The sequence below is a fragment of the Ctenocephalides felis genome, unplaced genomic scaffold (genome assembly GCF_003426905.1).
Source record: "Ctenocephalides felis isolate EL2017-DRISC unplaced genomic scaffold, ASM342690v1 CF-g0.4_SCAFFOLD_01170, whole genome shotgun sequence".
NCBI classification, from domain to species: domain Eukaryota; kingdom Metazoa; phylum Arthropoda; class Insecta; order Siphonaptera; family Pulicidae; genus Ctenocephalides; species Ctenocephalides felis.
Genome location: NW_020537324.1, coordinates 46,371,857 through 46,387,998, shown reverse-complemented (window position 1 = coordinate 46,387,998; position 16,142 = coordinate 46,371,857). Strand labels below are relative to the sequence as shown.

Here is a 16,142-nt window from a genome sequence, read left to right as displayed (position 1 = left end):
TTACTGAATTTTGTAAGAATCAAGGTGATTATATTAAAGAATTGTGAATATTCTTGGTAACTTGGCCTTTTACTTTCTGATGGCGATATCGTAAGAATTAAGGTGATTAGATCGCTGGTTATAGAGTTTTCATCTTCTACTCTAAAATAGTAGCGTTAAAAAATTCTATATTATACTTGTTCCATCTACTACTACTACTACCATCGGACTGGGGCAATTTTGAGATAATGATGGCGGATTGCGGATTGAGATAATGATATTAATCAATCATTCATATTTTTTTAAAAGACTCTTTAGTTACATAGAATTTGTTCGATGTAACTTTAAACATTTTAATTTATTTGTTATATTTTAACTTAAATCATTTTAATTCAATTTAAACTTGCAACAAATTAATAATCTTTTATATATAAAAAAATAAGTCGGGTTTTCCTTCCTGACGAAATTAAATATTCGAGTAATGACATTAGTGAGAATTATCGGAATTATGCTTGGTTAAGTCAACGAGCAATTTTTGCCGCAAAGAATAATGATGCCAACGCACCGAATTTCACCATTCAATCAAAAATTGCTGGCGATTTGGTGACATACCAATGATTTCGACTGGTCTTCCGTTTGACTTCAAACGATTGCACTTCAATGAAACGGATAATTTGCGGATTCACTTTCATTTACTTAGAGAAGTTCAACTAAAAAATACTTCACTTTTGTAATCGAAATAAATTCATTACTGTTGTATAATGAAATCAAATTTTTCCTTTTCAAATTTAAAACAAACAAAAAATTTCTTCATCTTTCTCACGAAACCATCTGGTGGCGAAACGTAGTTCGTCGGGTTTGCTAGTAAATTAATAATTAATTAATAATGAATAATAAATTACTCAATCAATCTATTTGTATATTTTTAAAAAAGGGTCGTTTAGTAATATAGAATTTGTTCGATGTAACTTTAAACATTTTAATTTATTTAGTACTTATATTTATATTTTAACTTTTAATTCGTTTAAACATGCAACAAATTGATTGAATGAATTATTCAACTAATTTCTTTATTAATACGGATGGTATGGGATCAAGGAAAATTATTGTTCGGCCAATGATCGGGTCAGAGGTGAGAACATATATTTCGAATTAGCTCTTGTGCGGGGGATGTTCATCTCTCTACATTAATTCATGTTCCATCGGACTGGGGCAATATTTCAGCCGATCATGCGATGTTTCTACAATAAAAGATCGGATTTTGTTCCTAATTCGATTATATAGAATTCGGTATCGGATTTAATTTTTATTTATTGGCCACTGCCTAATTTGATATTTCGTAATGAAATAAACTTAAGATGTACCATTTATTCAATAGATATATTATTTACATGATGGAGAATGCTCCATCGTGTAAACTCGTGTGAACTCGTGAAGAAGAAAGCGAATTATTAAGAGGAGAGGGTTCCATATAATCAATAAATATATGAATGTTTTATAGTTTTATTTTAATATTCTAATCCTTGTTTTTATTTAGCAGAAAAATAGAAAAATATAACTAGCACTTATTCATGAAGTGAGTAATGAAACAAATACAACTAGTTGGTATTGGTATTTTGCCTTGAGGCAAGTTACATAAACTTCCCGATTTGTGTATATAATCGACTTAATCCATGATAGTTAAAAGTATTCGAAGTGGATTCATTACACATTATTAAAAATCGAACACGTCAACCCAGTCGGAATATTTTTTAAAAGCAAATTTTCAAAAATCAATAATTTTTATAATTGAGCCAGTTTTTTGTAGGACTTTAATTGTTTAGCAGGTTCATTAAGACTAAGTACTCTATCGTTATACCAAGTAAATCGTCTAATTTCAATTTTAACAAATGTCAAAAGAACTACTTATTTTCTCAAACTTTGATGAATTTTTCGTATATCTCTCGCCAAAAAAAGTTCCATGGAAATCGGCTTAAATTTTTTTTTCAACAGTTAATTACAAGAAAAGGGCTCGGTAGATTTTCACCTAAAACTAATAAGTATCATTCCCAACTAATATCTTTCGAACAGTTTTTGATTTTTTAAAATCGATTCGGTAGTATGAGCTTAAATGTGGACGAAAAGATTAACACTTTTTTCCAAAATCTTTCGAACAGTTTTTGATTTTTTAAAATCGATTCGGTAGTATGAGCTTAAATGTGGACGAAAAGATTAACACTTTTTTCCAAATTACAAAGAAACGGCTCGGCCGATCGTCGCACAAAACTGAGAAACGATAATCCTCATCGAGATACATCAAATGGTTTTTAAATTTCTAAGATCGGTTCAGGCGTTTTTGAACAAACGTCGATGAAAGTTTTAATTTTGACAAAAGCTAAAAAAACCATACTAATTTTTGCATACTTTGACGAATTTTTAAAGCTAAACGAGTTGTCGTAGGGCCGTAATATTTACCGTCAAAAGACCGTAGTATCTACCGTCAAAAAACTAATCATAAAAATCGTCGATTTTTTTTAACTTTATTACAAGAAAACGGCCCGGCCGATCTCTACCTAAAACTAATCAGCATGATTCCCAACCAATATCTTTCGAACGGGTTTTGAAACGTAGACGAAAATTTTTTTACTTTCCTGCGATTTATAAGGAAACGGCTTGGCCGATCGTCGCACAAAACTGACAAACAATAGTCCTCATCGAGATACATCGAATGGTTTTTAAATTTTTGAAATCGCTTCAGCCGTTTTAGGGAAAACGTCGATTTACGGCAAAAAATCTGTTCACACACACACACACATACTTTTTCCAAATTTGGTCTCATTCGATTCAGAATGGCGTGAAACGTCAAGAAAACATAAAATTAGCGAATCGGATTTTTTTATGAAAACAAACTTCTCCTTCGGGAAGTTAAAAAACAATCACAATTCATGTAAGAGCGTAAAATTGTTTTTTTGAGAATATGTGTGCGATCTGTAAACAAACTGAAGTTATTTTGTATGGAGTTTTTGTATAATACAATGTTTGTGTTAGTTTTTATTTTAACAAATTTGTTATTAACATAAATCACGTTTAACACATTCCATCTTTTATCTTAGCAATTTACGAATTTTATTATTACGGAAAATAATGCAAAACTGTGCTAAATAAATAAATTTAACTTTAACTTACTAAATTTACCTTTATTACTTTTGTTTTATTTTGTTTATCATAACCTATTTTGAATTGTCTTATATAAATTTTCAATCCCAAAATTAAATAAGCAACACAATACAGCTATTGGCTATTTTTAATCACTCTCTAATTAGGAGTTATCTAACTCTATTTAATAATAAGTTTAATAGAAAGAATAATAAGAACTTGAAAGAAAGTTTCAAAATAAGAATTTGCGTGTATTTACGGAATTTGAAAATTACGATTTTTTTATTCAAAATCCTAAATATGGTTAATAATTGTATCGAAGTTACAAGGAATAGCTACGGATTACGATACGTGAATTAACCTTTTTTTCCTAACTACTTTTTCTTACATATTTCATACATTTTACTTTTTCCTAACATATATGTTTTCATATATAAGTCCGCAAATTGACTTAATCTCCAACTCAGTCATGAGTGCCCAGAGTCAGAGTCCTTATTTTTCTTTTCTATGTCCAGGTATACCGTCCGAGTACTTATTACTTCTAAGAGGCGTCTTGCTATGCCCTCGCTGTATATACGTATGCTGCAGCAATGCCCACTAAATACCATTTTTCACTTGAGATCATAATTGAAATCTATGATTTCAAGTGAAAATCTGGTATCAAGCTGCTTAGATCCGACGTCGGACTAGGATTTGATACCCCACGTTCTTACCACAGGACCACGGCTGGCCCCTGCCATTGAACCTAATATTTCTGGGTCTCCTGGCGTAAAATCACATTCACATACAGCTAAAATTGTGAATTAAATGGATCTAGAATAAAAACAAACGTTGGCTGAAATTAATAACTTCCAATAGGGTAAGTTTATGCATTCTTCCAAAAATCGAAATTGAAAATTTTTTCATAACTTCACGTTTTGAGGGTTTCTGAACATTTTGGCACGGGAAGAAGTGGTGATCAGTTTTTGGCAAAGGCAGACCCTGCCGTTTCAAAGATACGGAGCTAAATCTACAAAAAATTGCAGTTTTTGGGAAATAAGCTCTTATATTTTGGCTATAACACACGATTGTGTGTCATCATTCATGATGAATGTTACAGACATTTATAAATGACAAAGCGATATTTATAATAATCTATTTAAAAACATTTAATATTCCTCAAATATTTCATTACGATACAGAAGTTTCAGCAATTTGCCTTAAAGCACGATACCATACACCACTAGTTTAGTATTATATTAGCACATATAGTATACGATTAATACATAAAGTATTACGATTTGAATTTTTAATTATCGTAAAATTTCAATAAAGTTGATATAAATTGTGGTCGTCTATTGATACCTACGTCACCGTATATTAACCTCAATAATCAGCTTCGTTATTTACGTAACTTTTAATTATTACGAATAACTTATCTAATCTTATCACTCAACAATGCAGCCTTGGCATTGAGATTGATAAACACATTCGTTTGGTAGCACGCTCAACCCGTTTTTTCTTTAAAAATATGATATAAATATCTCACATAAATATATGTATTTTCTAGTATCTACATATTTATATGTATTTATATGTATGGGATTTACAAGCCCCTAGCTTGCTGTGACAGTGTTTTTTTAAATTAATATATTATTTTGGATTCACTAATTATATTTTGTGTTGATTGTACATTGTTCCTATTTTTCAGCCAAATCAAGTAGAAATAATCCTACAACGGTTGTTCATTATTTCATAATTAACTAATTTCTAGATAATGTGCGATGTGACAACTCGTGTTTGGGGCTAATCGTAACATCTACCGGCGCAAATTGTAACGACAAAGTGACGATAATAATTAGGCTTGCACCGAATATTCTATTACTATTCGGTATTTGGCATATTTGGCACCTTTTCTAATATTTGGCCGAAACTATAGTAACTTACTATTGGGCCGAATACCGAATAGTAAAAATCAAAGGCGCCGCCGCCGCTCAGCAACAGTATTGTTGGGATTTTATTCTTTATGAGTTTATACGACAAAAAGCTCGCGATAGATCTGTATTTAAAAATGTTTAGTTTACATAAAATATTGTGAAGAAATGATAATGTTATTGTATTATAATAATTTAAACTTTATAGTCTTTTGAAATCTCATGAGATTTCAAATGAACACGTGAATAACTTTTTTCTGAATATTCAAAGGATTGATTTTCTGAATCATTCAATGGTTACACGCATGAGTTGTATCTATACAATAGTCGTTTATTAAATTCAATCTAACAATAAGCATTTCCAAATAAAGAGCTATTATCGGTTCTTTATCGCAAAATATACAAACAAAATTTTTGATTAGTCTGTCATTTATTTTATTATGAGCCTTCCTAATATATAAAAAACTAGTTGGTATTGGTATTTTGCCCTAAGGCAAGTTACATGAACTTCCCGATATGTGTAAATAATCGACTTAATCCATGATAAATAAATTAATTTATAAGTGGTTAATAGTATACGAAATGCATTTATTACACATTATTTAAATTCGAACACGTTACCCGGTCGGAGCAAATGTTTAAAAATCAATAGTTTTTATAATTGAACCAGTTTAATGGTTTAGTATGTTCATTAAGACTAGGTACTTTATCGCTATAACAAATAAATCGTCTAATGACATTAAAATTGAATATACATGTAGTACGTTAGTAATAAAACAACAGCGAATAGTAATTACATTAATATGAACGAGTTTAGGCTTAAAACCTGCCGAATAGTTGCCGAATATTCGGTATTCGGCATTTTGCCGAATATATTATTCGTTGCAAGCCTAATAATAATGCCTCTGATAATTTATTCTGTATTCATTATTAAGGATTTTATTTGTTTCTGAGTAATTCATTTCATACGTTATCACAAACCATAATTAAAGCAAATGAAATATATAATATTACCTATATTTTCATCATAAATTAACGTAAACTACAATTAGTATCATAATACAAATAAAAGATATTGTGTCTCTTATAATACAATTTACATGTGTCCATATTTTGCCATCAAAAGTCCATCAAATCTTCTTCACATCTATATATAATTCTTGTATGTTTTAACTAACCTTATGTGGGTTTTTATACATGAATCAAGATAACTAATTATACAATTTCTCAATTACAAAAATTGTTACACTGATAGGAGTGACAAATTTGAATCGTAATAAGATATATAAAACTTAATGTCAGTCGATAATAATAACGCAAAGTCGCAAACTGAAATTTTATGATAAACTAGCTGACCCGACAGACGTTGTCCTGTACACATGTCTACAATTTTTTAATATAATATACTAATATTTACCGTTTACCTAAAAGTATTAATTATTGTTTTTTAAATTACTCTTCACGCCAAAATGCATATACGTTTATAATAAGAGCGATGTTAAATGTAGATCTGCTTTAAATAAAATGATGAATCTCAATTCCCACACTATGTTGGAAATTGAAGTCTTTTGAACGGTATAAAATAACCATAACCATAACATAACACTGGTACTTCATGTTGGATCAAATTAATTTAATTTTTTATTATTTAAGATATCCAAAATTGCATCTTAAACTTCTCCTAATTGATATCGTGAGGGCCGAATTGTATGTATTCATCTTTACTTTCCCATTTGTTGTTATAAAGTGAAAGTTTTACGAATTTTAAAAATATTGTGAAAAGATTAGTAAAAAATGAAAAGAAATTATATATTGAAAAAAAAAACAATATTGTGTCCGACTCTTGTGTTGGCGCCCCCTAAGGCGTGCGCTCGTATTTTTCGCATGCATTGCATTAAAGGTAAGACCGGCCCTGATTAATACTTAATTTCATATTTTAAGTGAATTAATTTGTCATATTTGTTCATATGCTTATTATTCAATCTGCCATACATATACCGTATTTTACATTATTTTAATTTCTGGCACATCTCAGCTGCTTTTTGGCAATGATAATGTAGACATTTCATTTTTCTTATTCATAAGTAAATTGAAATTTTTGGCAGATGATAGTTTTTTATTTATTTTCAATGCAAACAATAACATGTCGTTCTTTGCATTTTTTTCCATTTATTTCTACAATATTGCACATACATCCCAGTACTATGTAATCACATACACTCTAGAAATTTTCCTTAACAAACTTCAGAAACATTTATCAAAATCCAAATAATCGTTGAAAAGAAGTATACAGTGAGTGATTGTAATTTAATACGAACTTTTTATGATAGTAATAAAGCTCAAATTGATTCTACGTTTTAGTTAGAAAACGTTTGTATGAGAAAAAGAAAAGGGCTGTTTTTAGCGGTTTTCCGGCAATTTTTCGATTTTTCTCGCCGTAAGAACCATCCTTGGACATCAACGAACATTTTAAAAAAAGAATTGGCCAAATTGGTTCAGGCGTGGTTGAGTTATGCGCTTACCAACACATTTTGCGGTCCATTTTTAACTTCCCGTAGGGTAAGTTATAGTAATCGCAAAAAAATCGAAAATGAAAATTTTTATATATCTTTACGTTTCAGAGGTTTCTGAACATTTTGGCATACCTTAGAAAAAATGGATGTATGTGTGTGTGTGTGTGTGTGTGTGTATGTATGTGTGTGTATGTATGTGCGGATACAAATTTTCGTCGACGATTTCGGGAACACGGATCAACCGATTTGAATAATTCAAAAAACATTCGATTCGTATTGATAAGGAGACGTGCTGATTAGTTTTTGGCGAAGGCAGGTCCAGCCGTTCCAAAGATACGGGGCAAAAAGTGCCGAAAACGGTAACTCAGTTTTTAAGAGAACGGAGCGCCCGATTTGAATAATTCAAAAAACATTTTACTTGTATTGACAAGGTGAAGAGTTGATCAAATTTTCATGAAGGCAGGTCTAGCGGTTTCGGAGATCTAATGAAAAAAGTAAAAAAAAATGCCATTCGGCGGTTAAAAATGATGATTAGACATATGCACATCAAATTATCAGTTATTGTATAGAAATTTTAACAATAAGTATAATTTTTTTTTACATTTCTATGGGTTCCGTACCAATGTTTATGCGTTAGACGGCGGCGCGGCACTTGCGCTGTGACAATTCGTCTCTATGCAGTTCAAGCAGTACGATTGCTTTGAAAAAAGTTCAGAATTTCCAAAATATGTCAAAATGAAGAAAACATTTTTCTTTTCAAAAAAATAGTTTGTTTTCAAAAAAAAAAATTTCTTTCAAAAAAAAATTTTTTTTTTCAAATAAAAATTTTTTTTTCGAAAAAAAGTAATTTTTTGTCATATTCCTAGTTTCTCAAAAATCTAATTATTTCGAAGTAAATTTTTTTCAAAAATGTTAATCGTTTTTAAAAAAATAATAATTTTTGGTACGGGAAGTTCCAGCAATTTGCCTTAAGGCACGATGCCCTAATTGCCTTAAGACAGAATTCCACTTACAGCTAGTTATATATAAGATCAATTTTATGTTATCTGTCAAAAATGACGGACCTGCACAGTTCTGTTTATTGCATCGGCCTGCGGGACAGTAGCAATATGCAGGACCATTATGTCCAATGGAACATGAAATATTATAATATTGTTCGAGATCCTATTGCAATACGCCTGTTATTAGATAATCCAAATAGACCCTAGTTCCCCAATTCTGCTAAAAATATTTATTTTTATAGTGATATGTTTATGTGTTAGTACTTAGACTTCGTATGATAATGTTTTTTTCGAATAGTATTGTATTCTTTAATTGAACTATTGTATTAAAATATTCGTTTATTTGCTTTGCAATACTAATAATTTGATTTATGTACTTATTGATTTATGTGTATTTATGTCTTATTGTTTTCTAAATGCTAGAATTATATCTTAATCAGGAAGGCTAATTTGATCATGTATGTTCTTGTGACTCTATATACACAGATAGAGAATAAAATACAGGTGATTTTCCTTTTCCAATATATCTAGTAATTAACTTCCCGTAGGATAAGTTATTGTAATGGGCCGAAAATCGGAATTGAAAATTTTTACATTTCTCGACGTTTTGAAGGTATCTGAACATTTTGGCATACTTCAGAAAAAATGGATGTGTGTGTGTGTGTATGTATGTATGGATACAAATTTTCGCCCACGTTTTCGGGCGTACGGATCAACCGATTTGAATGGTTTAAAAATTTGATTCCTATTGATAAGGAGATGTGCTGATTAGTTTTTGGCAAAGGCAGGTCCAGCAGTTACGGAGATGAGGAGCAAAGAGTGCAGAAAATATAAATCGAGTTTTTGAGAGAACGGAGCATCCGATTTGAATGATCTAAAAAACATTCAATTAGTAATGATTGGGAGAAGGGGTTATTAGTTTTTCGCAAAAGCAGGCCCGGCCATTTCGGAGATACAGAGCTAATGTACAACAAATGGCAGTTTTTGAGAAAACTAAGCGTCCGATTCAATTGATTCAAAGAACTTTCTGCTTGTCTTAACAAAATAATTGATTTTGGAAAAAAAATTTGTTTAATTTTTTTTTTTTTTTAATTTTTTTATCGAAAATAATTCAGATTTTATTTTTAATTCTGATTATAGTTCTAATATACTTTAAACAAATAATTTCAACTCTGCAATTCAGTTTATATAATTCTTATAAATATTAGACAATGTTACAATATTTATAATAATCTATTTGAAAACATTCAATTTTCCTCGAACATTTCGTTACGGTACGGGAAGTTCCAGCAATTTGCTTTAAGGCACGATGCCACCCACCCCACTAGTTTGATATTTATTTTAAATGCGAATATATTATTTCTTATAATATATTCTCTTTTAGAGAAAGTTTCCATTTAATTAAAATTCAAGGATCATATCCAGTGTTCATATCGTATGACCAATTTTGTACTAATTAAAAAAAATGAAACAACAGAAACCATTAGCTAAATATATCATTATGTTAATTAGATTAATATATCAATCATAGTTCCAAATTTACTAAATTCTTTTTTAATTTACATATTGATTGCTAGAAATATATCGTTTATATCATATCATTCATCATTTTTAATCTATTCAAACCAATTTGATTCTTTGTAAATAGATGTTTATTAAACTGTCCTTCCTTATCCTTATCGATTGAAGATATTCATTTAAATATCTGTTCTAAATTAATGATAATAATATAAGCTCTAATGATAATAATATAAGCTCTAATGATAATAACATAAGCACATCAAATTATCAGATATTTCATAGAGTTCTTAATAATAAGAACAAATTTTGTTTACATTTTTATAGGTACCGTACCAATGTTTATCCGCTAAACTGCAACGCAGCGCTTACGCGCTTTGCTATTTCGTTTCTATGCAGCTAACGCATCACGATTACTTTGAAAAAAGTTCAAAACTTTTAAAATATGTATTTTAAAATGTAAACAAATTCTATTTTTTCAAAAAGGTCATTTTTCTTTAAAAATTTCAAAATTCTCTAACATCTAATTTTTTCAAAGTTTTAAGAAAACTTTGGGGCTTTTTTAAAAAAATTAATTTGGTACGGAACGTTCCATAAATTAATAAATAATCATAATTTTCTATTCATTCCATTAATCCATTTGCGTAATATTTATTCATACGCTCTTACTAATTTTTCTTATCATTTTCAATATTTATTCAAATTGTCCGCTCTGATTAGTGATAATCGTTATCTTGCGCAACTTCACTGCAGTTGTCAACTTGGCTGTCAAACAGTCGGTACTACATTTCAGAATGTCAGTCACAATAATTCCAAGGCCAATTTGTTGCAAGACGTCAAAGTCAAAATAAAATGAAATCTGTTATAAAATTCAGTACACTGTTTTCAAAACAAAAAAAAGTCGAGTTCGAGTCCACCCTCGCAATAGAAACCACAATTTAAATCAAAATTTTAAAGTTCTCAAAATTTACAGTAAAAGTGAGTGAAAATAATCTAAATTCATTATATTGATGTGTGATGTGCACAGTTATCGTTTGCGAATGTAGAAAACCTTTTTCTGAGCTTTTTTTGTATGTTTTAGCAAACATGGACGATAAACGGGCTGAAACGTCATCCGATTCGGATTTTGGAGACAGTTGGACAATAATTGATAGAAATTCTTTCTGTAACAGGATGGCGGATGTCATTAACCACTTGGAATCTGAAAATGTTTTTGATCATTTTTCAGAATTATCGAATATGAGGTTTGTTAAATTGAATCAAAGTTATGCATATTATTTCTACAGTTGCATCGTGCAAGTGATAAGGGAACATGTGCTTAATTATAAATGTTTCATTAGGTAAATTGTGGTTTTGTATGCTTTTCTCTTGGCATTATTTGTTACATTTATATTTGTACTACAGCTAACTTATGATCTGCTAATCACAATATATGAGCCGTTTATTTTGAAAGATCCTATGACCATTTATCTTAAAATCGAGATATCTAAGAATTTGCATTTTGATGAATTTAAAAATATATGTGTAGGACATTAATGAGTTGTACTGTTTAAGTGTATTTACAGTTGTTAAATTTATAGTTCATATTAATTGTGATGAATTATTTAGTAATATAATATACGTTTACTTATCAAGAATGGATTAGGTTAGGCCACAACTAGATTCAATATAAAATTTGAAGATGTCATTTCTATTCAACATAAGTAAAGATGCTTTGAATTAAAAAAAAACAATACTTAATTGATTTTTAATATTTTAAAAATACTTCATAATATGCAAAATTAGAAACATGGTTTTATTCAAAAAGATTTACTAATCTACATTTTGTTTGTGTTAAAGAGATTTCAAGAAATCATGATGTTCCAGTGGTGTATATCGTAATAGATCTATTATGGTCTTGAATTTTGCTGTTGTAATGTATCTGGTACTTTTACACAGCGGTGTATCTCTAATTTAATTCAGTGAAATTTTTATACAAAAAATTTTTTTTAACTATTTTGGTCTACCATGATGTGTTAATAAATTCAGAGCTTTTTTAAAATTATTACTTACTATTTCTTTTTTACTATCTGAATAATAATCTTGTTTTGTTCTTTCCGCTAGGTGAAATATTTTATAAAATTTACAAATAAATTTTAAGTTCTATTTTAATTAAATATACTTGTTATTCAACTAAAACAATTGTCCAAAAATAAAGGTTAACTTGTATATACTAATTACTTAAAATTACCTTTATCACTACTTTCTGACATTATATATCATCTTGAATATTTATGTATAAATGAAGCTAGGCTACTTGCAAACTATACAGTACGATTATTAAACTAACTCTGAAAACTTGTGTCAAAAATGGCATATCTTGTTTGGATTTTTGGATTATAAGCAACCTAAATGCTTTACTGTTAAATAACATAAATTTATACACATAGCCATGATAACGGGAAAATATGGAAAACCTGAGTTAGGCCACTTTTAAAATACATGGCTCATATAAATAATGTTTTCCATTTATTATATATTATATGTATATTATATAAATATATATATATATATATATATATGACTTAGTTGTTATTTTTGATGTTGAGATATATGAGTAAGTTCTTGTGGGGCGATACATCAAAGAATAAAAAGCAAAGATTTATAAATTAATCTTTAATTCCAAACGTTTCGACATTCAATTTAATGTCATCACCGTGCTCAGGTCGGAAACTTTTCAACCCACCCTTGTATTAATACTACATATATTCAAATACAGATAAACTAATATATATATTAAAATAATTTAAGTAGGATTTATTTCTCAGTTTGATAAATAACACTTTTCCTGCCTCACTACTCCACAGAGTTAAATATGTGAAGGCTTTTCAACATAAATTTATTATTAATAATTTTGTTTATTAGAATTTTTTCTACAACATTGAATACTTTGAATATAGTTAATTATTACTTAATTATATTAATATAGTATTTATAACAAATAATATAGAGTAATATTTTAAATCTCTAGAGGCAGTCCTCAGAGTTTTCAAGATGATTCCAATAATGATGCTGATGCTGATTCAGATGGAATTTCTGTAATAAGTGAACCTGAAGAACATCAAATTCTGAATCCTGTGTCGGCATGCACGTCTGCCTGTAAAGAATCCCCTACTCCTTCTGGAAGCCCAAAACATAAGTCGCAGCTTAACAAATCACAGACTGGTCAGCCAGAGACTCGGACTCCAAAAAAAAATAAAATACCATTTAATAAGCCTTTAACACCACCTAACACACCAATCGACTGTGATGCCACTATGTTTGAAAAAACAGACAAAAAACATAGAAGAGAAGAGATCTTATTTCACAACAGAAATGATAAAGTTAGCAACTTGCTAATATTTTAGTTGCAGGAACAATTGCTACAGCTGCTGGTTTAGCTTTAGGACATTTGATGGGCACAAAATCTGAATGTGCTAACTTATCTGTTGGAATGAATAATGATTTAAGTTACAAACAATTGCAATATGAAAATTACAAACTTAAAAGTGAATTGCAAGATCTAAACGAGCGTCATGGCATCTTAACAGTCGTATTCATAACAAGCATATTCCTAATCTCGTAGAAATTCTACAGGAAATGAGTTTTCTTTCAAAGCATCAGACAATTAGCTGATACTAAACTACAATTTATAGTTGACTTCAATAATAATGACATTACAAATAATGACGTGTTTATTGGGCCAAAAACATATGCTGAGAGTATAAATAGCAGTTCACATAAACTAGATATTTTGAGTGAATCTGCAGTGAATGAGACAGAAATTCCGAATGAAAGTGAAGTGGTGACAGAATCTTTCAAACCTGATCCTGAAGTATTTGCTTTCTCAGGTATATCAAATCTAGCGTTGAATGGTTCTGATACTAATGATACAATCACTTCATTAAGTAAAACTGAATCAAATTTGAATGAAAACTATGACACTATGGATTCTGATAAACAAAAAAATAGTAAAACAAATTCAAAAGTTGACATGAATAATTCAACAAATAAGAGTGCAAATAAAGTGAACACCAAATATGACAAAACTGACAATGGTAAATTTAGAAAGCGAGTGAATCTTAAAGATCATCATCGATCTAAGAAGGGTAGATCAGTTAGCACTGGCAAGCAGAGTGGAGATTATGAGAATAGTGTTTTATCTTTAGATAATAAACGAGATGAAAAATCACAAGAGCAAAATGATGTTGAACATGATCAACAGCTTGATACAAAAATTTCACAAAAAAATATCAGCCAAGAGCGCAAGAATAAAGAAAAATTATATTTGAAAAATGATTCTACAGAAAATCGAAATAAGTCTGACAAAAAGTCAAAGAATCCTAAAAAAACTAAATACTCGGAAGATGAACTTTCACAACAAACAAATGAAAGCTTGAAAGAAAATAGAACTCATAAAAAGAATTATAAAAAGGAAAAAAGATCTAAAATGAATATTGGGGATAAAACTGATTCAATGAGTCAATCAGAAATGAAGCAAATGAAGATGAAGAAAAACGAATCAAAAAATGATCGAAGGAAAAGTGATTTTAAACAAGAAAAGAAAGATAAATATGAAGACTGGGAAATGAAAAAAGGTTATGATTATTACGTATCTAAGGCATCATCCAATGACCAATCTGATGACGAGGAAGGTAAAGTGAAACACTTTCCAAGTGAAAAAACTATATTAACTTCTTCTGATGAGCCAATACATAAAAAACCTAAGAACAAGAAAGCACAAATAAAAAATAATAGTTTGCCAAAGCAAGTGGAATCAATAACTGATGGCTGGGCCTTTGAATCCTTATGTGATGATGAATGTAATAATATTGATGGATCTTGGTTTACTGAACTTGCTAAGCATAGGGAAGAGCAAAGAAACAATCATAAATCCAATAACTGGCTCTTCGAAAGAGCGAAATCTAGAGAAGAAAAACGTGATCAAGATGGTTGGTGTTTTGATCGAATAAAAAAGAAGCAAAATAATACAAAGCGACAGAAGAAGAGCTCAAACTTTAAAAGCAAGTTATAGAATATAATATATTTAATATGCATTAAGATAATCTGAATATATTTATTTTTAAAGGCTTACTTCAATTGTCTTAGATTTTTAAGATATTGAATTTTATAAAAACTAATAGTGCATGAGCTATATCAGCTATAATTTTTTCAAAGTCAGGTATAGACATAAGTTATTATTTTTAGTCCAAAACAAATTGAGCAAACTTTTTACTGAAAAAACGTCCTGAAAGTATTTAACACTTGCATTCATATCTATTGAATATATACTTATTCAAACTTGATTCACATGAAATGGTCCAATCATATCAATTATCTTAATACAACATGTGTTAAGTTAGTATTAGTAGTTATAAGAATATGTAATTTTAAATGTTTTTATTAGTTATCAAAAATACTTTTACTAGTCAGATTAAATAGTTCAGATTTAAAAATAAATCTGCATGTGCTTTGTGTAGGAAAATTTCACATGAGTAGATAAAACTTTATTTCTAAAATATGATATTGTAATTTAGAATTCACATGCTCATATATAAATATATATATGATACATGCAATGCTTGTGAATGAAATAACTTTATACTTTTATATTAATTTTAAACAGCAAATAAGTAAAATAAATTATGTGGCTGTTTCCATATCACTACTTTGGTGCAACAAATTATCTGACCATGAAGTCTATTGCTAAAATTATTTTTATTTAATATAATTAATCCACAAGTAAAACAAAGAAGTGAGTGAATTGCATTTTGTATAGCTCATTCACAAGAACTCATTCCATAAAATTAATATTTTCACTCTGATGATGTAGAATACTAGTAAAACATGTAAAACCCACCTGTGATAATATATTCTTTATGTACATAAAAATGTTTCTTTTGATTTGAACAGTTTCTATATTGCTAATGAATATAATAATACAACTGTTATGACATGTTAATCATAATCTATTCCATTGGTATATTTAAAAATTTTATTTGATCTACAAAAATATACAATTGCAATTAGGAAAATAGAATATTCATGACTATTCTTATATGCAT

General features: G+C 29.2%; 2 protein-coding genes across 2 annotated transcripts; both read left to right on the top strand.

Moving 5' to 3' along the window:
* The first annotated feature begins 10,841 nt into the window (after positions 1 to 10,841).
* On the top strand, positions 10,842 to 13,445 carry LOC113367314. Its single transcript, XM_026608928.1, has 3 exons — positions 10,842 to 11,037; positions 11,141 to 11,303; positions 13,070 to 13,445. Exons 2-3 carry the CDS (start codon positions 11,146 to 11,148, stop codon positions 13,443 to 13,445), a joined length of 534 nt encoding a protein of 177 aa, XP_026464713.1. The 5' UTR covers positions 10,842 to 11,037; positions 11,141 to 11,145.
* A 626-nt stretch (positions 13,446 to 14,071) lies between these two features.
* Positions 14,072 to 15,112, top strand: LOC113367313 (uncharacterized protein MAL13P1.304-like). The gene has a single exon (XM_026608927.1). It carries the CDS (start codon positions 14,072 to 14,074, stop codon positions 15,110 to 15,112), a length of 1,041 nt encoding a protein of 346 aa, XP_026464712.1.
* Positions 15,113 to 16,142: the final 1,030 nt, after the last annotated feature.